Genomic DNA, 25,928 nt, shown 5'->3' with positions numbered 1-25,928 from the left:
TTAACAATAAAATAGATTGTTTCAGTTTGCGTGAATTATTTATTCATTTATACTCCGCTTTTCTCCCAGATCGAGACTCAAAGCAGCACACATGTAAAAAGCAAAAACATACACAAAAAACAGCAGCAGCATAATCCTATCTATAAAAATCATAAAAACTCACATAAACGTGGTTGACATCTACAAACATAGAAACACAGTTAAACACTGGGTTGCTGTGAGTTTTCTGGGCTGTACGGCCATGTTCCATACGCGTTTTCTCCTGATGTTTCACGCACATTTATGGCAGGCATCCTCAGAGGTTATGAGGTATATTGGAAACTAGGCTCGTGAGGTTGTAGTTTCCAATATACCTCACAACTGCTGAGGATGCCTGCCATAGATGTGAATGAAATGTCAGGAAAAAATGCTTATGGAGCATAGCCATACAGCTTAGAAAACTCACAGCAACCCAGTAATTCTGACCATGAAAGCCTTCGACAACACAGTTAAACAGTCAATAGATTAAAATTGATTAAAAATATATTAAAAGCCCCATGAAACCTACCTGACCAGTGCCTACTTCAAAATATTCATAATCTATATGTGCAGATGAAACTGAAGTTCCAACTGAAAGTCTCCTCTTGGATGGATCCTGAGGCATAACCATGGCTGAAGATGCAGCAAGTCTTGCCACCTTCTTTGTAGCTTGAGCAGCTTCTTCTTGATTCCGTATCAAAGCATCCATTGCTGCCTTCTTCTCCAGTGCTGCCTTTTTCTGTTCCTGTTGAATCAAAAGATTTAAGGACTCAGGAATGAAATGAAATCGATCAACCTCTGCTGTAACAGATGTAGTAAAATAACTAGTCTCAAGTGACTCTCCACAAATATTGTACAAGTAAGGCATTATTATTATTATTATTATTATTATTATTATTATTATTATTAAATTATCTCTTCCTCTCAAACGCAACCCCATCCTCCAACTACATTAATTTGAGCCACAAGGAGAAACAGGTAAGAAATAAAATAATAATAATAATAATAATAATTATTATTATTATTATTATTATTTACTTATCTATGAAGTAGCGAAACTTTAAACAATCCTGTTAGGAGTGAATTCATTGTCACTGGCTATTAACTACATGCCATGTTATGTCATGGTTTGTCTCTTAAATCATAAATCATAAAAGTGCCAACCAAAGGCCAGCTTGTTTCCCCCTTTCTGATCTGTATTTTTTCATATCTCATTTCAATGCCTGTATCAGTCTCTACCTGTTTGGTCTGTACCTGTTTGGCTGCTCTGTCTTTTACAAAGTTGGCGATTTTCTTTCGTGGCCCAAGAGGTATTCCCATTTCCTTCAGGTCATCAATTGTACACATCAGCTTTGAAAGACAAAACAAAACAAAAATTACAAAATGTACTTATTCTCTTTAAAGTGACAGATAAAAAATTCATTCCACATTTTAGTTAGAAAGAGATGTACCTACATACAATAAATGTCTTATGAAATCCCAGTTATACTGTCAATTGTTGTAAAGTACAATGTGAATCATAATACTCTAGTGTAACTATGCCTAAATCTTTGTTAACTAATTACATTGTATGATTCCCCTAGGGCTCAAGGGCCTCTACTGTTCGTTGTACAGTTCTAAATAAAGATGAGCAGGAGCATGGAAATGTCTCAAGCTAAGACCATCTCAGAAGGAGAATGCTATACAAAATAATCCTTATCCTGAGATGAATCTCTCTATAGAATTACTGAACAGTTCTTGGAAATAAATTAGCAACTTGATAACCGAAACAAAAGATACTGCATTTGTGCTTACCCCATCACAGATCTCTATAATTTCAGGTAGAAATGTTTGTGGAAGAGCTTTAAAAACAAGCCTGTGTTGACCTATCTGTTTTAATGTATGCCCTCTATATATCACATCAAAATAGATCCCAGAAGTTTCACAATCAGACAAAGTTACAGGCACAAAAAAATTACTGATAATCAATGGGTGCAGCACATATTTCATGAAAAAGAAAACCAAAATTGTGGTTGAAAGCAGGAGGTAGTATAGGACGCACAAATAGCTGGACAAAGTAAGTTTTCATGCACATAAAATAGTTACAGCAAAATCTTTCTGCTCCATCCCAAACTATGAAAAACTGGTTTCCAAATTAAAGCATATCATCTTATCTCCCAAAATACTGTTCCAGGGCAAACAGTTCAATAAAGTCTAACTGGTGTTGACCATTCTAAATGCAAAATAATTCTTATGTCCATTTCGGGCTGTGCCAATGCATTCTGTGATCAGTCCATATAACCATACTATTTCTTCTCTGCTCCATCACAAAACCTCTCATTCATTCTTTGAAAGAAAAATAAAGGAGAGGCAACACATATATGCATACCCACACTTGTGTGCATGGGTTCTGAACATCACTTCAATCCTGTCAGGATGTATTATGCTACTAGTTACCTGATTATTTTTTTAAAAAACCATACCATTAAGTAGTCTCATCCCAACTTTAGATTCTCAAAATGAAATCCACATGAAGCATTAGCATGTTGTGTCTCAATGCTAATCTAAATTGTTGACTATACCAGAGATTCTGCATCAATCTTCTCATTTTCAAATGTGCTTATGTACTCTGATAAACTAAGCATTTCCAGAGTTCTTTGCAAGGTTGGAATGTCGTCTTCCACATCATGATCACCATGGTCATCGTTCGAAAGTGACGGTATAGAACCAGCAGGATTAGAATCTACTGTCATCTTCAAAGAAAGAAAAAAATACATTAGCTTGCAAAGTACTTTCTAACACTATAGAAAAATGCATTCAAATCAGCTTACTAAACAACCAGCTACTTACTAAGGCTGTGCAAAAAACTGTGGGTCGTAAGTTAAATCAGTATTTATTATTCTACAGGAGCCACAGACACACAGACGGAGGAGCTAACCCCCAGGCGGTATTCTCCCCTCTGTCTCCTCCCAAGGGAGAGTGAAAGATGCTGGGGACAAGGCATGTCCACACCGGAACTGGCGGCAGTGGCCCTGCACACTGCCTACCCTCTTGCTTTTTCTGCTCCTGGCCTAGTGACGGACAGGAGGAGGCCCCAGCAGAGGAGGATGTGGAGGAGGGGGCAACGGTAGGGATCGGGACCTGCCAAGTGCCTTGCTGCTGCTCAAAGGCCTGCAAGGCTGCAGGAAGCTTTGAACAACAGCGAAGTGCTTGATGAGCCCGGGTTTCTGCCCTTGCCATTCCTCCTCCGCCTCCTCCTCTGGTGGGGATTCCTGTCTGTCCCGAGGGCAGGAGCTGGAAAAGCAGAAGCAGGCAGTGTGCTCTGCTGCCACTGCCAGTTCCAGGAAGGACATACCATGTCCACTGGCATCTCTCAGCCTCCAGTGAGGAGAGTACCGCATGGGGATTAGATCATCCGACTGCATGCCCACAGCTCCTCTCTCCTCTAAATTCGTTAATACAGATTTAGCTAATCACACTTATAACCCACAAACTATTTGGGGCACAACTCAACATTCAAATGAAACAGAATGAGAGTATAAATTTTAGTATTAACATCAATCCAACATGCCATAAAGAGATGCCACAGGTCAGTTGTAAAGCATAGCTTAACATCTGTGGAGGATTGCAGGTGAAGGCTCTTTTAGCTGAGAGATAATATTATGGGAAATTCTACACTAATACCAAATATGTTAGATGAAGGCTGCGATCACTTCTCAAATGTGAATTCTAATTTTGGGACAGAGCCCTGCTAAAATTAGGTAAAGCAGGATAAAAATTGAAGATACATGAGAAGGAACTTCCATCTATCTGCTATACCCATATAAATGCAGTTTTTCCCTGTGTGAGAAAGGGTTTTCCCACAATTGACACAATAGGGCACCTTTGATTGGTAATTCAAATAAGTGGATAAGCGGCTGACCCCATACTTAAAATGGAATAAAGCAATCTTTCAAGAATGAGGACGGTGTAAACTTAGCTCGGATGCATGTTTTCAGCACCTGAAGAAAGTTCAAAAGCTTTAAATAACAATTACAATTACAATAGTTTCACAGCAAATTGATTATTAAAAAGATACCTGCTGTTCAGCCACATCCTTCACAATGCCATTGGGAGCAACAGGAGCCACAGAGTTAACTGTAGAAGTCCAATCTTTTTGGTTAGACAGCATGTCAAATAACACCAAGGAACCTGGAGAGACAAAACAAGTTGTTATAGGATGGTATTCCAGTTGCCCAAGTTAAGCAGCACTTTATATGCTGACTTCAGGTATGCTATATCTATCTACCATTTGCCTGACAAAAGAGAAACATCCAGAGGCATTTCCATAAAAAAAATCATGGTAGAGCAACAGAATGCCAAAGAAGTCAGAAGGCTTACATTTCTGTTTCAAGAGCTAATCACTTCTTCTTACTTGAAAATGATAGCATTACCTAAACTATGTCCAGCAACAGAAACTGCTCCTTTAAAGTCAGGGTTTCTGCTCATGAAAAGTGCATACAGACGATTCATTTCCAATCCTACTTTATCCACAATTGTTTGACAGTAGGTGGGGCTATTGTAAAACAGAATATCAAGTAGAGTCTCATTGGTGAAGTGACGCAACCGTCCAATGGTTGGCAATGTTATTTTCTTTATATTCCTGGAAAAAAAATCAATGAAATTGGAGGGGTTAACTTTAATACTCCCTGTTAACCATTAAGAATTGCTAAATAGGTTTTCACAGGTCATTTTTCAAGCATTCAAAATAATTCCAGTGTGATAAAATATATTAAGATATAATCTCAAGACCTCTATATCTACTTGGTTATTTGAATAACTGATGCAACCCTTCTCCCCCCAAATGTTCTTCCTTGAAATTTATAGGTACTCATATTTCAAATCTTCCAGCAGAAGATTACCACTGAACAGAGCTGAAAGATATGTAAGTGCTTTAAGATAACATATTCTGGCAAATGTTGGACACAGAATCATGCTTGGGGACCTACAAATTCCTAGAGAAGTGTTCTCTAGAGAAAATTTAACAAAAATAGCATTTGCAATTTGAATTTAAATTCAGCTTTTCCACTTCCTTAGGACCCCATGCCCCCAAACCCTAGAAATGTGGAGGAACTACAGTATATGTATTCACAGGACTGCATTAGGTATATTCAGATAATATAGTAAAGCATGATTCAATGTGACAGAATAAACTGCAGTACGCATTAGCCAAGAGCGGGAATGGTGTAGTTGTTTGAGCATTGGACTACTACTCCAGAGATGAGGGCAAGTAATATTACCTAAGCCTCAGAGGAAGGCAAAAGCATCCCTGTCCTCCGCTGCACAAATTTTGACAAGAAAACTCTGTGATAGGTTTCCAAGTCATAAGCCAGTGCTGTCAAAAATATATCAGACATGATATGGACAAGCTTTATATTTGGTACAATAATTTCAAAATAAAGAGACCTACCTATCCACTCCTGTTGCATCTCCATGCAAAGCACTATGCCAATGGACTGGCAAAAACTCAATCCTGTTCACTTTATGCTCCTCTAACGACTTCCTGAAATGTGTCTGCAACAATTTCAGGGACACTGTCCGAAAATCATCAACTTTAGAAGGGGAGATAAATAGAAGAGAATAACATTAACTGAATACATTTGGACTTTAATCAAGTATACCTTCCAAAATAATTTTGCTTTAATTGAATATCAATTTCTAGAAGTGTAACAACACAAAACAGAAAGCTTCAAGTCAGAAGGTCATAAATCTTCTTTAGATTATATACCCTTTTGAGAATCTGATAAATACTATGAATCCCATTCCGAGAAAAATATACTTGAACATGATTTTCAAAATAACATGAAGGAAATAGGAAGACAAAAAAACACCCTGTCTCTCCACTTTGTATTTTCAAGCATTATTAATATCCTTAATTAATAATACTTCTTTTTGAGTTATTAATTAGAAAGCTAAAATTAGGCATTTAATAGATTGCATTTTGATTTTTGAAAATTACTGAAAGTTATTTCAAATAAATAAACAAATCAATACATAATCGAAAGCTAGAAAAATGATTCAAAGTACAGTAGAGTCTCACTTATCCAACGTTCTGGATTATCCAACACATTTTTGTAGTCAATGTTTTCAATACATCATGATATTTTGGTGCTAAATTCGTAAATACAGTAATTACTACATAGCATTACTGCATACTGAACTACTTCTTCTGTCAAATTTGTTGTATAACATGATGTTTTGGTGCTTAATTTTTAAAAACATTACCTAATTTGATGTTTAATAGGCTTTTCCTTAATCCCTCATTATCCAACATATTCGCTTATCCAACATTCTGCCGGCCCATTTATATCGGATAAGCGAGACTCCACTGTAATTACACTTTTACATGTATTCATTCTTCCTGACTACTGTGACAGCCATTGCTTCTCTGTATAATGTAGCTTCCAGTAGTTTCTGGGTCCTCTCTCAGTGTCAATTTACCAATTTATAGGTATTAGACTCATTCCCTTGTGAAAACATTCCTTCCTTTCTCCATTCACAGACATTCGTTTTAAAAAAAGTCTTTCTCTTATACATCTCTATGTGCCATCTAATAAACAGGATTGCCTATAGTTCTGTGGGTACATAACAATATACCACTACAGACCAGAATTATCAACAGTAATGTAATTGATCAACTGTATATCAAGGTCTGGAAAGAATAAAACAGGATGTAAGCAATGGTATCAACCTAATAAATAAATAATTACATTCTCAATATCTTTATCTCCTCCTCCAGCACTCCAAGTTCAAAAACTTACCACATTCAACTATGCTTCTGAATCGGAGATCACAGACAGGGCCAATCCCATGAACCATAAATACCAAATGGTCAACTTGAGATACTTCACCTATAACAATAACAAATGTTAGTGGACTCTCGGGCAGTCATTACATCAGGCCTGCACAACCTGCAGCCCTCCAGCTGTTTTGGCCTCCAACTCCCATAAGCTCTATCCAGCTTGTCCACTGGACAGGAATTCTGGGAGTTGGAGGCCAAAACAGATGGAGGCTCATTGGTTGGGCAGACCTGCATTAAATTCACACCAAAAAATGGTTTCAGAAAATGAAACATTTTTAAATCAACATGTACAGTCATACCATATCTGTCTATTTTATTTTCCTGAACTCTTATTAAATTTTTATGCCTACTTTGAGGATTTTCTGGGGAGAAAAATCAACTTCTAAATTGGATATGTATTTTAAAAGGACTACATGATAAGACCATTAAGTATACCACAATTGGCTTTCCACTCACTATAGAAAGAAATAGATCAAACTGTGCTATAATGATTGGGCCATGAACAAGTTAAACTATACTTTATCAAAGATGGACAAACAGAATGAAGAAAATAAAGAAAGAGGCATGGAGATTGAGAGCCCTTTGTAGTAAATCCTAGTCTACTCACCATCTGGAATTTCCTCATGATCCTCATCAATCCCACGTTTTACCACTCTCGGTCTGGTCTGACCATCTTGTGTGGTACCCCATTCATCTGGCATTGCAGAAGGTTGGAACTGAACTATAACCTGCAAAGTCAATACCTCAACTCACACCAATGTATGTATTATAATTTAAAGGTACACAACAATTACACTATAATCTAAGACAATTAAAAGTAACACAACAAAGATTTGAACATTTCTCTTGAAAAAGATCCCTATAACACATACAAAGAGCTAAGTGAAAGATGGACAGTTTTGTTCTGCACACATGACTTGAACTAAGGTACTTTTGTGAATTGTTAAAAAAAACACTGCTTAGTTTGTGACAATGAATTCTTGAACAACATTCAATTGCATAACTTATAAAATAAAAATGCACTTTTAGTGAAAATGTATTCATTCTAAGAAATTTGCATCAGTTCCCTAGTCCTCATACACTCTTACAACCAGCTGGAAATTTTTATGTTTTGGGCCTGCTGCAAATGAATTCCCTCCTATTGCTTTCAATGAGGTGAAATCAGCTAAAGAAGGGGCTAGAAACTGGAGTGGGATGCATCCCAGTGAAATAATTTTGAGGTTAATAAATTAAAGCCACACCACTCTCTTGATGTCTCACTCCCTTAACATTATTCTCAGTGGACAATGGTTGCAGAAGCATTAGCTTCATCTGCTGTTTCTCTTCCAAATCAGGATAGTGACCAGTGGACAAAGTGACTCAAACGGAGCAGCTACTCAAGGTACTACATTGACAGTGTCTAAAGAAGTCATGGCTATAGGCACAGACTGCATCCCAAGCCAGTTTCACTGCTTCTGTAACTGCTCCAATCAACAGAAGACAGTAGTCCTGTCTGATGGCCTGTAGTCAAAAAGGAAAAGCAAGGAAATATTTCTAGGAAAGCAGGACAACCAAAAAAACTGCTGCCTTCGTCTCACTTCCACCCTGCCAGCATGCGCACTAGTTATCCCAGAAATCTGACATTGGAGCCATCAAAGAGAAAGTTGATGCCTGCCCTGCCATTTTAATATAGAAAGTGGAGCTCTTTCAGGACCAAAACTGCTTTATTTGCTGGTGAACAAGTTGTTCTGATCTTGATATATCTCTGTATCCAACCATGTAATGTTATGTTTTAATCATAATTTGCATTACCTTAGGATTGTGCATAACAATAGTTTCACCACCTGGAAATTCCAGTCGTCGATGCCACTGATTTGTGGTAACAGCTTTTTTATATTCTACCTGCAAAAAAAGCAAATAACCTCAATCAAACTTTAAGCATCACAGTGTCAAAGAGGAAATTTACACAATTTTAATTTATTGATAATTTGCAGTTTAAAATATCAGTCAATAGTAAGCTATTTAAAAACTTTGTTATGTCAATGTATGTATCTATACATGTATGTATGTTTATTTACTCGGAGTGCTTAGTTTTGACCAATCAGATTTCTTGCTGTCATTTACTATTTAAGAGATGGCAAGAGCTATCAGGCATATATTTTTTTCCACCAGGCCTCAGTTGTTCTAACTGCCATACTTCTGCTGGATCTTCATAACGTTCACTTTGCAACAGGGATGGGGGAAATGTGGTCTATGTGCAGCTCCTGAACTCCATTTTTGCAGCACTCCAATACTCCCCCAAGCCCTTCCCCAGCTTTTCTCATTTTTAAAAAAGTAAAGGCTGAATTTCAGTTGATTTATGCCTGGAAAAAATCCCCAAACACCCCACAAATGCAATGTATGCAGAATAAGAAAAAAAGGCTGAAAATCATACAAACATGGAGACTAAAAGTGATTTATCAGTCTTTTCTAATGACATATAGCCATTATCCCATCATTGTTATCTCATAAAACTAAAGCCCCTTTAACATCCTACTTGAAATGAGTTGTTATCCAACATTAGTTTATTATTCTGTTGATGCAAATATACTCACCTCCAGCTTTTCACTGAAATCTTCTGTATAAGGAATGAATCTGCTATCTGTGTCTCCCTTATAAAACCAAGTACACCGTCTCACTTCAGATTGCTCTTCTTCCCAATACACAGCTTTTCTAACTCGATCATAGAGATAAACATCATAACGTCCTCCATCAGTACTCAAGAGTACATTCTCTGGATCAGGTTGCACTAGAAATATAAAATAGTTATTTTGGCAACATGCCTCTTCCTTTTCCAACTGATTTACCTATGCATTTGAGACAGAAGTGCTTTTTTCTCCAAGCTTCATAAAGAACAGTAAAAGTTTGAGGCAAAACAAACATTGCTTATTGGGAAATGTGGCATTTTGATAATGTTTCTAGACTTACTATTGCATGTCTCTTTCCCCAGCAGTTCCACTTTGCTCACTGGTAATGATCAGAATGCGGACAGTACATGAAATAAACAATTATTCCTACAGATAATAATTCCAATCAGTTTCAACTGATACCAGTACTTGTAAGAGTGTGGGCAGTAGGAAAGGACAGCACCACAAGTATGGAGAAATGGACAACACAGAAAGCTCAGTAGATACCAAACTGAAGAAAGAGGAAATGGGGAAAAATAACATGAAACCCAGGAAAAGCAAGTGATTTGTGGGGTTATTTTCTCTTTGGAATACTTTTAATTGTAAGGTCAATATTCATGACTTATGTTATGTAAATTCTCGCTTGAAATAAAGAGTATTTCATGCAATGCCCTATTTAATTTATGTCTCTTTCTCTACTGACAATTGTTCACAAGAATTCCTCTCTTAAAAAGAATGACAATGTTTCATTTAATATCATATTTTATATTACAACGGTCACACAGTCCACATAATGCATTTCTACTTAATATTCTTAATCCACCAAGAAGACACTGACATTTATATTCATGGCTTGAGAAACCAGTGCTCAAAGTTAGCCCAATGAACATTCTTTGATGCATTTAGAGAGGGTCAGCATGTTCCGTTCTTTTTATAGTCTCTTGACCAGCAAGATGTACCTGTCTGTTTATCCGCACAAAAGCTGTCAAGGAAAACAAAACAAAATTCTGCCAGAAATATGAACACTGAGAGAAAAAAAACAGCAGTGGTTTTTCATAATCACAGACTTGGATGAGACTACAGGGGCCGTCTGACATGCAGAAACACACAATCAAAGCACCCCTGACAGATGGCCATCCAGCCTCTGCTTAAAAACCTCCAGGGAAGGAAACTCCACCACATTCCAAGGTGGCATATTCCACTGCCAAAATGCTCTTACCATCAGGAAATTCTTCCTAATGTTTAGGGGGAATCTCTTTTGATCCATTAGAATCCATTGTTCCATGTCCAAGTCACTAGAGCAGCAGAAAACAAGCCTGGCCCGCTCTCAATACTGTACATTTGGGTTTTTTTCTATTTGCCAAACTCCACAAGAAAATTTCTATTTTTCTCCTGGATATACTGGAAACTAGGGAACACAGGGGAAAATGTCTCATGGAAATATTGGAAACTAGAGAATACGGGGGAAGAGCCTTTTCTCCCTCGCTGAATTAATTGCTGTTCAAGTATTTCTCCATTAAAATGCTAGGAATTGTGTGGTATGAACATGTGAGATCACCTAGAAAGGTATATAAATAAAATAAATAGAGAATTGTAATATCAAACACTCAAACAAAAGTTGAATTTCTGTACCAACTTTATAACAGCGTACAGGGGCCCCTCCATTGCTTATAACTAGAAAATATCAGTGAAGAGTTTGATATTTTTAATCCAGAGTTAAAGTTAAAATCCACACATGCTACTAATCTACACCTTAAGAATATTAACATATGAAACTGTTTACATGAACAATTTGCACCAGTCTTATTACCAAATTTGGTCTTTCTGTTTTTAGGTTTTCTCCACTTTACATACAGCATAAATTAAGAATTATGTACCTAGGCAGCACAAGATGCATCAATTTATAGCTCTCTTTAGGCCAGATATTTTCATAATTTTGTTTTTACAACTTCAATGCTTTTATATTTCATAAATATGCCAGATGGCACCACAGTATCTGCTAACGGCATTATAAATGAAATTATTTTACTAAAGTAAAAGTTTGATATGAATATTTCTATTTTTCTCCATTTCTGTTCACTACTCCCCCTCAAAAAAGGGAAACCCCCCCACCTTCAAAAAAAACTTTGAAAACAAAAGGTAGAATATTTAAGTTATGCTTCTCTCTGAATGTATGAGTTGCCAGCTACCACATTTTCACTATTATGTATCCAAAGCCAAAATAATGATGCATAGGTATTCTCAAATCTTACCAGAATTATAAACTTCCTCTAGAGCTGCAGAATCTAGAAGACTGAATGGCATCCATAGCTCCTTGTTTTCTACCTCCTTGCAGTAAAACCAATGGGGCTGAAGTGGTTCGTACTGATTTTGCAAGAAGTTGGGAGGTGCCTTCACCAGTGCACCTGCTGACATAGAGGCCTGAGGTGGAAGTGTCGACTGTGATAAAGAAAATTGAAAACAAAACCATTTAAATGATTCGAAATTTCCTCAAAGTTTTACTCTTTTTAATTCCAGACTATCACAACCAGAATTCATTTGGATTATAACAGTCATAGAATCATAGAACAGTAGAGTTGGAAGAGACCTCATGGGCCATCCAGTCCAACCCCCTGCCAAGAAGCAGGAAATCACATTCAAAGCACCCCCGACAGATGGCCATCCAGCCTCTGCTTAAAAGCCTCCAAAGAAGGAGCCTCCACCACAGTCCAGGGGAGAGAGTTCCACTGCCAAACAGCTCTCACAGTGAGGAAGTTCTTCCTGATGTTCAGGTGGAATCTCCTTTCCTTTAGTCTGCAGGGCAGTAGAAAACAAGCTTGCTCCCTCCTCCCTATTACTTCCCTTCACGTATTGTACATGGCTATCATGTCTCCTCTCAGCCTTCTCTTCTGCATGTACGTTAGTACTATAATACATTTCTTCAAATAACTTCTGGAACAACCGCATCTCAAGTCTAATAAGATTGTTCTGAGTGGCTTAATTCCATATGTTTGATCACTAAATGTTTTCAAGCTTAATTAAATTTAGGACATCTAAACATGACATTTAAATTAATACAATTTTCCAATTTACTACTATTATTACTATTACTATTATTCTTATTCTTGCAAAGGTTGGATGGCCATCTGTTGGGGGTGCTTTGACTGATTTTCCTGCAAGGCAGAAGGAGGTTGGACTGGGTGGCCCCTGGGCTGCTCCAATAATAATAATAATAATAATTATTATTATTATTATTATTATTATTATTATTATTATTATTATTATTATTGCAAAGGGTAGATGGCCATCTTTCAAGGGTGCTTTGATTGTGATTTTCCTGTAAGGCAGAAGGAGGTTGGACTGGGTGGCCCCTGGGTTGCTCCGCCTATTATTATTATTATTATTGTTATTATTATTATTATTATTGCAAAGGCTAGATGGCCATCTGTTGGGGGGGTGCTTTGACTGTGATTTTCCTGCAATGCAAAAGGGGGTAGGACTGGATGGTCTTCCCTGGGGTCTTCCACTGAAATACTGTTAAGTTTATGTTAATTAAAATTGTTCTTCATTGTAAATTTTGTACTGTTCTTTCTTTCTCCATTACAAACAAGGTATGTGCAGTATGCAATTTGTTCATGTTTTTTTTTCAATGAGGTCACACAAACATTCTCCATCAATCTGCCACTGCCCGGCCCATCTGTCAAATTTTAAAATGCAATGCAATCCGTGTCCAAAAGTTTCTTGGGGCTCCACAATAAACTTCTCCTTCAAAAAGGGCTCCATGGCTTTAAAAGTTTGAGGATCCCTGGCCTACAGTAATGCATTTATTACTGGTTCATGTTCATAATCCTTACATATTCCCTAGTTTAGGACTATCTAAACTAGGGAATATGTAGATACTGTGAAAGATTCCCAATCTTCACTTATGGGGCAGCAACTGTTGTAGGCAACCCAAGGGTCTGTATGCTTACTGACTGGGAAACAGCTGTCTGACATTTATATAGGGGGTTGTATACATAATCCCTTGTGCAAGAGGCAATTGAGGCAGGGACCATGCTTCTGCATGTCACAACTAAGATCATTCACAAGAAATCTGGAGACATTAGTCAGCTATTTCCCAATTGACAGGGGAATAGACACCTGTTCTTCATAGCTGTTGCTTAGTAAGTGGGGACTGGGAAGTTGGGATGGGACAGTGTAGTTAAACAGGTTATACAGAATTCCAGTCATTTTTATCTACTATATCAGTTGTTCCCAAACTTTGGTCTCCCAGGTGTTTTGGACTTCAGCTCCCACAATTCCTAACAGCTATTAAGCTGGCTGGGATTTCTGCAAGTTGAAGTCCAAAACACCTGGAGGACCAATGGTTGGGAACTACAGTACTATATGATTAAGCAGTGTCAAATATTCATTGAAATGAAATCTTTTTCCTTCCTTTTGCCATTGTCTAATAGTCACTATAGGAATGAGAAAAACACAAGAATCAAAACCATAAATGAGAATATCGGCCAATGGTTCCTGAGGATGCTGGCAGTTTTTCTCCAACATCTGAAAGACATCAGCTTGAGGAAGGCTGGCACATATCTTCCATTTAGGAATAAATATATCTAATCCAGTAATATTTTCCAAACCATTTATTCTGGCCTTATCATTCTCACGTAAATTCTAATCACTATTTTGAACAATAGGAAATGCTGGAAAACGGAGGGGGAAGAACCCCAAGTCAAAAGCTATAGACCAGGCCTCTTCAACCTGTGGCCTTCCAGGTGTTTATGGATCTCAGATATGTGAGTACCTAGAGGGCCACAGGTTGAAGCAACCTACTATAGGCTTTCATATTCCAATACTATTTCCTAAATGTTAAAACAAAAAATTCATACTGGTGGTAGTGACCCTGGAGGAGTTGAATACATCTGGGTGGGTGGTACAGGAGGTGACGGCTGGATGCTCTGGGTGGGTGGCTGACTCTGCTGCAGCTGTGGTGGAGTGATGTAAGGATTGGCTCTACTGCTTATAGTAGTGTGACGATATGGGTTGTAGCTTTGTTGTGATGTGCCATGAGGAGGAGTTGAAAAGCCAGCTGCTGGAGGACCACTCTGTTGGGACATTTGGTAAGAACCAATTCCTTGTAGCGAAGTTGGTGGTGTGTTAAAAGACTGTGATTTGGAAAGAGCTGCTGAGAAAGTACTTGGCCCATCTTGTGATCCAGGCAAAAGCGGGAGAGATACTGGAGGCTTGGAGAAAACAGACATCCCACTTTGAGGTGGAGATGTCACTCCTAAGGGTGATTGTCCAATACTTCCAAAGGGATCACTGCTGCTAGGAACTTGGGAGAAATAATTGAATGTTGGTGGAGGATTAGGATTTGCAGAAGTCTGGCCTAGGAAGCTGTCTTCTTCACCAACATCAGTGGCATCATCTGCAACAAAGGACATAACAAGGATTATTAAAATAAAGGTACACTTACACACATCACTTCCCTTCACTAACTTTTTTTTGTGTTAAGTTAATGCAGTGGTACTCAAACCGTGCTCCATGGCTACACGAAACACAGTCAGGGGCTCAGTAAGGGCTCCGCCGCGGGTTGCTTTGACTGTGATTTTCCTGCAAGGCAGAAAGAGTTTGGACTGGGTGGCTCCTGGGGTTTTCCACTGAAATATTGCTAAGTTTATGTTGGTTAACATTGTTCTTCATTTAAAGTATTGTATTGTTTTTTCTTTCTTTTTGCACTACAAACTAGGTATGTGTAGTGTGCATACAAATTTATTCCATGTTTTTTTCAATGAGTTCACACAAATATTCTCCATCCATCTGCCACTAGCCTGGCCCATCTTTCAAATTTTAAAATGAAATGCAGCCCTGTGTCCAAGTTTCTTGGGGCTCCACAAGAAGCTTTTCAGCAGCTTTAAAAGTTTGAGAACACCTAGATTAATGAATAATTACAGATTGTTTCCTCCATTATATTTCACCATGATTTCTAAGAGCAGCTTAAAAGACCATCTTAAACATACCTAAGTAAGAACAGATTCACTGACTCACCAGAGTTCACTTAAAAGTTGATTTTCCAAGTTTTCACCAATTCAAGCGGTTTACTTTTAAATGGAGCTGAAACTGGATTTAAGCTTCTGGATTACAATACCACAAAGGGAGACAACCTTGGAACCGTCTTTATTTAAAAAGCATAACAACACATAGTAAGTTCTTTATCTCAATGGAGGTGAAACAAGTCAAATAGATAAGTTTTGAATGAGTTTGGACATCACACTAAACAAGGATCACACCTAAATATCCCCACCTTTTTTTTTTAACCTGCTCCCACTGGAAGCAGAAATAATTAGGCAGAGAACACCAAACTTGCCAGTATTCCCATTTTAACAAGAAAATTGTCAATCCGAAAACTACACTGCCTGACAACAAATCCCCAAGGCCTTTCGCAGAACTGTAAACAAGCACTTTTTGATTTGGGATAAAGATTGACCATGTGACTTTCGTTATTATCCTATTAAGGGGATATGGATACTCTCAAAGCAAATTTATTACTTTCTGTTATGCCCATTTAAATATTAAAGAAAACCATCCTTAGGCCAGACAATTCAAGGAACAACATCTCATAGGCTGCCCACATTTGTGGTTTTAACTTTTGTGGATTTGATTATTTTGGCAGATGTTGACCATAGAGTCAAGATGAAGGACCTAGAGCTTCCTAAATGTATTCGCTCAAATATATTTTTTTAAAATTCAGTTTTCCTACTATTGCAGGTGTTATTAATAACTTTTCAATAACTTTTTAAAGCATAGGTTCTTTTTATTGCAATTTCAGTGTGAGAGAGTACAGCACACCTTTTACAGAACAACATTTAGACATATTGATTCTATGTAACTACATTGGATTCACAAACAACCTACAGTTACATTGGCTAACAAATAAAGGGGGGTTACATTTTCACTCAGCATTCACACACATTTTCACTCATTCATCCTCATGCATTCATCTATATATTACCACATCCTTTTCTCCCTCCTTGGAGAATCACCTGCTTAGGCAGGCCCTGCTTTCCCTGCAGCTTGCCAATGCACCAATATTTCCAGAACTCCAAAATGCATCTTTTCCCAAAGAACAATGCCAAGAATCAGACCCGTTTCCATACAGCAGAACTGACTTTCTGCAACACATATCATGTCTCCAAAATGCACTCCTTTCTCTTCCCTTGAGAAAATGAGGCCCAAAGTGACCAGACTGCTTCCATTGCATATCTGCCACTCTTCAAAGTATACCATCTCTCTCCTTCCCAATGGTGGGTGAACAGTGTCTCTGTCACAATTTCTGGATTGTCATAAGGTCACTTATATAGCAATATTTTGCTGATGTTGTCACAAAGTTGTAAATTAATGATAGACGACTTCCATCCTGGCTCCATCTCAATTTCCTGGACCAGATGTTGTTGACTCCTCTTGGTTATTATTGGCCTTGTGTTGATTTCCTTCTTAATGTTGTAAACATTTCCTTAACTTGATGTAAACATTTATCTTATCACTGTCACAGTTCTTATCACAGGCAGGTCAACTATTTTAGATCTTATTAGCAGGTCTTAATTACAATTCAGCAAGTAGGTAGTTAAGTCATTGCAGGCCTTAGTCTACAGATGGGTGTTTCCAAAATTATTAGCTCTCTTTCATTCCTTCCATACAGTTCATTCATACCCACGCATATTAAATCCACATTTATCAAATCTGCACATTATATTTTTGTGATACAGGGGACTTGCATCCCCAGGTTCTGTGAAGATGGAAAGCCTACTGTATATGCATGCATTTTTTTCAACATTGCTGTTTGGAGGGGGAAAGGTTTTGCTTATTCCTCATACATAATAGCTTTCCCCCCACTTCAAAAAAGGGGGTATGACTATTATGCGGTGAAATAATCTATGGTCTATGGGGCTTCCCCTGGCCGATAGTCACTCTCCCACCAATGTGCGTGGGCAAGCAAGGCCTACGGGCTCTCCTTCAGCTGACCCTATAGCTCTCCCCGGCAGGTGTGCGAAAGCTCACCTTCCCATGCGCCTGTCACCCAGAAATAAGGATCCTTACTCAGCTGGTGGTAGCCGAAGGAAGCCTCCTAGTTCTCACGCATTCGCACACCTGCCTTTTGGAGCTGCAAGGGCAGCTCTAAGGCACAGGCTGCAGGCAAAGGAATGAGTATTATGCAGAGAATACAAAAAGATCTAACCAGGACCCCAAAAAGAGGGGTGCGACTATCTGGAGTTTAAAAAACAAGTTAGGATTTATAATCTCCTATGAGATATTGGAACAATCTAAAGTAATAACACAAGCTTTTAAGAAAGCTGGTTCAAGTGCTCAAAATTTGCACTACAATAAATTACCTGACCTAAATTCTTTTGTAATTTCAATACTTGTAGGTGCACTGTTGTTCCCTGTTTCCTTGGAAAGCTATAATAATCCCCAGGTCATGGAGAAAAGGAATATGTTGGTATGAAAGACTGTTCCTTATTGGATAGGCATACTCAAATCTAATGCTCACCTATTTTGGCTAAATTATCTTCCCAAAATTGGGGTGTGCATTAGATTCATGTAATACAGTAATCTTAATGCTGAGCCAAAACAAAAGGGGAAGTCACGTCAGGAACACCTGGAGCTCCTATTTGAGAGATGTCATCTCTAATTTAATTGTCATGGCTTAATGGTATGCAATCCTGGTATTTGTAGTTTGGTGAGGCATTAGCATTCTTTGGCAGCCCCCATGATTCCAAACTACAGCCCTAACGACCCCATAGAATTGGGTTAGGGTAGTTAAAGAGGATTCATTCTACAGCATAGATGCACCCCAAGGATTTCTTTTCCATTGCTTAAAACTTTGGTGTTCCAACACTTTTGTTTTTAAAGAGGGAATGATAAGTATGCAGTCACTGTAATGTGCACCTTTTTTGGCCAAATGACAATCAATGCCCTTTTGTCGCTGCACATTACATTTACCAGCAATTTTTTGGGGTTTTAAGGTTTTGAAAATTGGGGTGTGTAATAGATTTGTAGAAGGTGTAGAAGGTGCTGAGGTCTCTCACGCCCCTTCCACACAGCTGTATAAAAACCACATTGAACTGGAGTATATGGCAATGTGGACTAAGAGCCCTTCCAGAGAGGCTTTATAACCCAGGATCTGATCCCAAGTTTTCTGCTTTAAACTGGACTATATGTTGTCCGGGCCACAAGATAATCAGAACAGAAAACTTAGGATCAGATCCTGGGATATAGGGCCTATCTGTAAGGCCCCTAAGGCCTCTTCCACAACAGCTGTATAAAATCTACATTGCATTGGATTATATGGCAGTAGGACTCAGATAATAGAGTTCAAAGAAGATATTGTGGATTATCTGCCTTGATATTTTGGGTTATATGGCTGTGTGGAAGAGCCCTCAAAAAGAGCTCTAGGTGGTACTGAAACAACTTCCTCATTTGCTTTGGTTTAGCACTAAGTCATATAACCTAGGTTCCTTCCACACAGGTGAATAAAATCCCACATCTTCTGCTTTAAACTAGGATATGGCAGTGTGGACTCAAATAACCCAGTTCAAAGCAGATACTGTGGGATTTTCTGCCTTGATATTCTGAGGGCCCTTTCACGCTGCCATATAACTCAGAATATCCAGGAAGATAATCCCACAATATCTGCTTTGAACTGAAATATGAGTCCACACTGCCATGTATCCCAGTTCAAAGCAGAAAATGTAGGATTTTATTCAGCTGTGTGGAAGGGCAACCTAGAATATCAAGGCAGATAATCCACAATATCCGTTTTGAACTGGATTATCTGAGTCCATACTGCATTTCAATGAGGATTTTATACAGTATGGCATGAACCTAATGCACATCCCAATTTTAACAAGGTAATTTAGCCCCAAAAGGTGAGCATTCGATTTGGGTAAATATGGTATTATTATATTATGATTATTATTAAAGAGGATCCAGTTTAGAAACAAGTTAGTATTCTGAGCGCCCTTCCACACTGCCATATAACCCAGAATATCAAGGCAGAAAATCCCACAATATCCGGCTGCTTTGAACTCAGTTATCTGAGTTCACACTGTCATATATTCCAGTTCAAAGCAGTCAATGTGGGGTTTTATGCAGCTGTGTGGAAAAGGCCTAACTGGAGTCCTGTGGAGACGGGGGAATAAAGACAAGCATCCCGTTCCCAGGCATCCCCCTCCTTGAGTCTGGGCTCACCTGAGGGCAGGAGGCCAGGGGGAGGCGGCGGTGGGGGCGCCGGGGCCTGGCTGACCGGGATGAAGGGGACAGTGAAGTTGAACTCAGTCGCTGACGATGAGAAGAGCAAGTTGGTGCCGCTATTCGCGGCGGAGGAGAGGCCTCCCGCGGCCACGGAGGCTTTCGGGGCAGCCATGTCTCTCTCTCCCCACAGTCCACGTCTCAGGCTTCGCTTTCTGATTCTTTCTGTCCGTCAGCGCTTCCGGCCGGCCTCTTCCGCCCGACTCCAAGATGGCGTCACTGCCGACTTCCGCTTTCCTCTCGCGCCAACCCGAGCCCGCGCTGAGCAGAGAGGAAGAGGCGTGGCTTAAGCTGCCGTCGCCCCAGCCCTGAGAAGAAGAAGGAAGAAAGCCGATGTTCGGCTTGCTTGTTTCCTCCGTGTCTGGAATCTTTCGTGCATCCTTTTCCGCTTCTTATCCCCGGCCTGAAGACTTCGGAGAAGCGGGGAGATGCCGTGTGTGGCGGACTGGCTGAACTGCCCCCTCAGCATCGTGCAGGGCATCTTCGGTGAGGAGGAAGGAAGGAAAGTAGGGGAATGGATCCGAGGGAGGGAAAACGGGTTGTGATTTCATGCCCACAGGCCGGGAGGAGGACGACTAAGGCCCCTTCCACACAGCTGAATAAATCCTACATTATCTACTTTGAACTGGAATATATGGCAGTATGGATTCAGATAACCCAGTTCAAAAGCAAGCCAGATACTGTGGGATTTTTTGCCTTGATATTCAGGGTTATATGGCTGTGTGGAAGGACCCTGAGGGAAACCGCAACAAAAAGCTGAGAGAATAGACTGAGGCCCCTTCCAACAGCTGTAGAAAAGCTACATTAAACTGGGTTATATGGCAGTGTGGGCACAGATAACCCAGTTCAAAGCAGATATTGTGGACCACCTGCCTTGATATTGTGCTGTGTAGAAGGGCCCTGAGGTCAAAGGGGGTTAACCCTGTTTGTGAGAGGAGCTTGAAGTCAGGAAAAGTGCAGCTGGGTCTTTTTCTTGTTGTTACAGGAGGGCCTTGATGTCCACTGGGTTGGGTTCCAGGACCCACAATCCATGGGAACTCAAGTTGCATGTTATGGAGGATAAAACAGCAAGGTTTGCTTTTTGAGATAATGTTCTCTAGCTGTTCATAGTTGAATCCGTGGATATGAAGAGCCTCTCACTAGGGCCCCTTCCACACAGCTGAATAAATCCCACATTATCTGCTTTGAACTGGAATATATGGCAGTGTGGACTCAGATAACCCAGTTCAAAACAGATACTGTGGGATTTTCTGCTTTGATATTCTAGGTTATATGGCTGTGTTGAAGAGCCCTAGAAGGTTGGCTTTTGGGCCGTGGATGGCTGAAATCTTCAAATATAGAGAGCTGATTATATTGTGTTGTTATTATCTGAATCCAGACAAAACAGAGGTGCTTGCCATCAAGAGTCTTCATCTGGGGATGGAGGTGTGTCAACCAGTTTTGGTTGACACACCACATTCTTTCAGCTCCCCCTGAAAGAATGTGTTCTCAGCTTGGGAGTACTCCTGGGTCTATCTCTACAAATGTCAGCCCAGGTAGGTGTGACAGTCAGGAGTGCTTACTATTAGCTTTGGCTGATCAGCCAGCTGCACCCCTTCCTAGATTTGGAGAACCTGAAGATGTTAGTGCACACACTGGTAGCCGCAAAGTTGGACTTCAATGTGCTTTACATTGGGCTGTTCTTGTACCAAGTTCGGAAACCCCAGCTGGTTGAAAATACAGCAGCCAGATTGGTTTCAGGAACATCTAGGAGTAAGGATATTCCATCTATCCTAATGTCACTACTGGCTGCCAATTACTTTCCATGCAAAGTACAAGGTGCTGGTTTTTACCTTTAAAGCCCTACATGGTTTGGGTCTAGGTTACCTACAGGATCGCCTTCTCCCATACAATTCGCCCCACACACTTGGGTCTTCTGGGGGGGGCATCTACTCCAACCAGCCAGAACCCAACTGGCAACCACCACCCAAAAGACCTTTTTATTGGCTGCCCCGTGACTGTGGAACAACCTGCCCGAAGAACTCTGACAGTTAAATGAGCTGTCAGAATTTTAAAACCATGTAGAGGCCTATCTCTTCCGGCAGACTTACTCAGACCGTCTTTAAACATGAAATTTAAGTGTCCTTTGCTTGATCTCTGTTTTGTGTGTTTTAGTATGTATTGTGTAGACATATGTTTTGATGTGTAATTTTTATGAAAGTACGTTTTAGTGAGTGCATTTGTAGTGTTTTTGCTGTGCTTATGTAATTTAATTGTTTTGTAACATGCCTCAAGCTATGAGGAGAGGTGGGTAAGAAATGAAATTAGTAACATATTATCATAGAATCATAGAGTTGGAAGGGACCACAAGGGCCATCTAGTCCAACCCGCTGCCATGCAGAAAAAGTACAATCAGAGTACCCCCGACAAGTGGCTATCCAGCCTCTGTTCAATAGCTTCCAAGGAAGGAGCTTCCACCACACGCAGAGGCAAAGAATTCCATTGCTGAACAGCTCTTAAAGTCAGGAAGTTCTTCCTAATGTTCAAGTAGAATCTCCTTTCCTGTCATTTGAACCCATTGCTCCGAGTCTTAGTTTCCAGGGCAGCAGAAAACAAGCCTGCTCCCTCTTCCTTATGACATCCTTTCACATATTTATACATGGCTATCATGTCTCCTCTCAGTCTTCTCTTCTGCATCATCATCACTTATTTATATAGTACCACCAATGCCTTACAAGTCAAATCTCAAACATTGCCTCCTGCCAAGGCCGAACAATCTAAAGCACAAGTTCCTTCTCTGCCAAGGAGTGCTACAGTGTTTCCCAAAAAATAAGACAGTGTCTTTTATTAATTTTTGCTCCCAAAGATGCACTAGGTCTTATTTTCAACGGATGTCTTATTTTTCAATGAAAAAGAATTTACATTTATTGTTGAACAAAAAAAGAACAGTTATTATATACTGTACAGTAGTTGTCATCACAAACCAGCATACCCAGACAAACTGTGAATCATATCAAGATTTTCTTGTTACTACCATTATTTCCATGTACAACAATCAATGGTACATACATTTACCCATCCTGTATGCTCAGGTGTTCTGTTTGGCGGGCATTCTTCCAAACAAAAACTTTGCTAGGTCTTACTTTCGGAGGAGGCTTTATATTTAGCAATTCAGTAAAACCTCTACCAGGTCTTATTTTCAGGGGATGTCTTATTTTCAGGGAAACAGGGTAGTACCTCGCCACACTACAGATCTCAGGATTCAATAGCATTGAAGTGAAACTGGTGCCAAACTGCATTCCTCCTACAATGTAGATGGCACCCCTGTTGCCTCACAGCGACCCTATGAATTTTCCATAAGGAATCCATTGGGCAAGAAATATTTTTACTTAGTCCCTTCCTCTGAAATACAAATGGAGTATCCCTGATCCAGAATGACTAGAAAGCTTTTGTTTTCATTTTGCAATTCCTTGAATTATTATTAACTGTATTTATACCTCACCTTTCTCCCCTTGGGGACTCAAGGCAGCTAACAATCCCACACTAGACAAGTTTTTAAAAGGCAGTACAAAAGTTAAAAAAACATAGTGTGGTAAAAACAATTAAAATACAATAAGTACACCTAAAATGGCCTTTAAAAGTCCTATTTTGGAATACCTATAATTGTATGTACTCATAGAATCATAGAATAGTAGAGTTGGAAGAGACCTCATGGGCCATCCAGTCCAACCCCCTGCCAAGAAGCAGGAAATCGCATTCAAAGCACCCCTGACAGCCATCCAGCCTCTGCTTAAAAGCCTCCATGGAAGGAGCCTCCACCACAGCCCGGGGGAGAGAGTTCCACTGTTCCATATGTAATGAGATGTCCTGGAAATGGGACCCAAGTCTAAACACAAAATTCATTCATGTTTCATATAACCTTTTATCATGAAGGTCATTTTATACAACATTTTAATGATTTTTTTTTTGCATGAAACAAAGACTGTGTACATTGAATCACCAGACAGCAAAAGTGTCACTATCTCAGCCATGTGTGTGGAGAATTTAGAATTTTGGGGGGTATTTTGGATTTTGGAATTCTGGATAAGAAATGGTCCACCTGTACAACCTCCAGCACCTGCTATTGCTTTGTGGCCTCCCCTCCAAGTCCTAACCTGGAATGCCCCTGCTTAGCCTCCATAATCACATGAAATCAGGTGCCTTTAGCTTCATGTTTTAGTGTAGTATTTTGTATATGATGTTTTAATTGTCACATTTTTCTTTTCAAATCTTTCTTTTGCCTGTTTTTCTTGAATATCTAGTATGTTTTGTGTCCTTATATTGTCCTGTTCAAAACTTAATAAACAAAACAAAGGAATTGACAGCCAAGCAGTATTTCAGGAAGGAAAGAGTATCTCTAATCATGTGCAGTGTGCTTTGGTGTCATTCTCTCCCCCCTCCCCCTTTCTCATCTCTGAGATGAGGAAGGTAAAACAAAGGAGATGGCTTTTAAGTCATGGTTTAAGGCTTCCAGACAGATTTAAGTACTTGAAGAGGTCAGAATAGGGTGATTGGCCCTGAGGCTGGTGCGTGTCAAAGCTAGGTACTAATCAGGCAGTGTCATGTTTTATTTGTTTTCTTTCCTTGGAATATCCGGCACTAATCTAAGTGGGGTATTTGTATCTCACAAAGTGGATCAATTTAAATGTTTTAAAAAGGGGATTCAACAAGTACGCATCATAGTTAGCTGCTGTAACACATATTAATGTATTTTATGCAGTTTAGTAGACTTTTCACTACCCAGGAATATAATCTTCCGATCTCAGAGCTCCTAACAAAATCTATACTTAATTGAATTCTTTAGAAAAATTCCTTCCATGTGTTTCTCAAATGAAGCAGCATTGAAATCTGTTTGTCAAAGTGCCTAAAATTTTCAGAATAACGTCGTCATTTGGTAGACAACATTAGTGGACTAGTCAGTTTGCTGAACCAGAAATATTTCTCAAGTGGTCTCATTTAGACAGGATAGATGGAACACACACATCCCATCACTTGATTAATAACAATGGGTTATTATGCCAAGAAATATAAATATCTGTGCTAGGCAGTTGAAGGACTATCTGTTTTTCTCAACATCATGTCCTCCATATAGTTGTGTTAAACTATAAGTACCATCATCTCCATCCATAATGGAGTTGTCATGAATGTATTGGTGGGGGAAGAGCATGTTGTTAGACTGCTCTAAGTATCCATTGTGTGACCACAGATGCAGTGATAATGTATTGTAATAATAATGCACTAGGCCATGTTTATAAGCTTCGAGTCTTTTTTAAAAAATATTGTAGACACTGATTACATGGAGGGTAACAAAAGAAAATTGAATGCACATCCACGTGATTTTTGAAAAGAGCCTCCTACCTGTGTGCAGCTGTAGTCCTGTTTGAGCTCTGCACAATTGGGAACCAGCTGCATAGTTCTATCAGATTTTCCATTGAATGCATGGGTATTTGTGGACAAGGGGGTAAGCTCAGGTTTGTCATTAAGAGACATCTTTTAATCTCTGTGTCATTGTTTTGCATGGAAAATCAGTATTTAAGTTTGTGTAGGTGACGCTTTATGTGACAATTGTTACAATTGTTAGTTTAACAATTGCCTGCCTCAAGCTTACAATTGAATTTTGATTAACTTCTAAGAAATCAGTACTTTACTTGGAATGCATATATTTTAAGAGCCCAACGCCCTCTTGCTCCTATGCACAAAAAGCACAATAAAAACACCCAAAGGTGGCAGCCCAGCCTATGATGATGATGATGATGTAGATGTAGGAAGAGACCCTCAAATACCATATAGTCCAACCCCCTCCTGCTCCCATGCAGGAAAACCACAATAAAAGCTCCCAGAAGTGCCAACCCCAGCCTATAGTGATGATGATGTAGAAAGAGACCTCCAAAGGCCATGTAGTCCAAGCCCTTCCTGCTTTCATGCAGAAACACCACAATAAAAGCCCCAAAAAGTGGCAACCCAGCCTCTAATAATGCACTTCATTTTTTGTGTCTAAGTGGAGTATCTTGCATTTGTTCCTATTGAACTTCCTTTTGTTGGTTTTGACCCATCTCTCTAATCTGTTAAGATCATTTTGAATTCTGCTCCTGTCTTCTGGAGTATTAGCTATCCCTCCCAAGGATAGAAGCTCAGCCCTGCCTCAGAGC

At 39.4% G+C, this 25,928-nt stretch overlaps 2 protein-coding genes across 4 annotated transcripts in view; one reads left to right on the top strand and one right to left on the bottom strand.

Annotated features, from left to right (window-relative positions):
• sec23ip (SEC23 interacting protein) overlaps positions 1–19,959 on the bottom strand; it is a 39,728-nt gene extending 19,769 nt beyond the window's left edge. Inside the window, exons 1-13 of one of the 3 annotated variants that reach the window (XM_008106790.3) lie at positions 19,702–19,959; positions 14,343–14,881; positions 11,736–11,922; positions 9,412–9,605; positions 8,630–8,719; positions 7,446–7,566; positions 6,798–6,887; positions 5,447–5,588; positions 4,431–4,639; positions 4,076–4,188; positions 2,580–2,750; positions 1,273–1,368; positions 548–763 (exon numbers count right to left, since the gene is read on the bottom strand). In XM_008106790.3, the coding sequence (XP_008104997.1) occupies positions 548–763; positions 1,273–1,368; positions 2,580–2,750; positions 4,076–4,188; positions 4,431–4,639; positions 5,447–5,588; positions 6,798–6,887; positions 7,446–7,566; positions 8,630–8,719; positions 9,412–9,605; positions 11,736–11,922; positions 14,343–14,881; positions 19,702–19,876 (2,343 nt within the window). In that variant the 5' untranslated portion in view covers positions 19,877–19,959. The remainder of the gene's footprint in view (positions 1–547; positions 764–1,272; positions 1,369–2,579; positions 2,751–4,075; positions 4,189–4,430; positions 4,640–5,446; positions 5,589–6,797; positions 6,888–7,445; positions 7,567–8,629; positions 8,720–9,411; positions 9,606–11,735; positions 11,923–14,342; positions 14,882–19,701) is intronic. The other 2 variants (XM_008106789.3, XM_008106788.3) reach the window with 2 other exon arrangements.
• Positions 19,960–20,019: 60 nt separating this feature from the next.
• Positions 20,020–25,928, top strand: part of mcmbp (minichromosome maintenance complex binding protein) — a 41,673-nt gene continuing 35,764 nt past the window's right edge. Inside the window, exon 1 of the mRNA XM_003218613.4 lies at positions 20,020–20,247. Within this exon, the coding sequence (XP_003218661.2) occupies positions 20,190–20,247 (58 nt within the window). The 5' untranslated portion in view covers positions 20,020–20,189. The remainder of the gene's footprint in view (positions 20,248–25,928) is intronic.

The sequence above is a fragment of the Anolis carolinensis genome, chromosome 3, assembly GCF_035594765.1.
Source record: "Anolis carolinensis isolate JA03-04 chromosome 3, rAnoCar3.1.pri, whole genome shotgun sequence".
NCBI classification, from domain to species: domain Eukaryota; kingdom Metazoa; phylum Chordata; class Lepidosauria; order Squamata; family Dactyloidae; genus Anolis; species Anolis carolinensis.
Note: the sequence above shows the minus strand (reverse complement) of the source record. Positions and strands in the feature narration are given on the sequence as shown.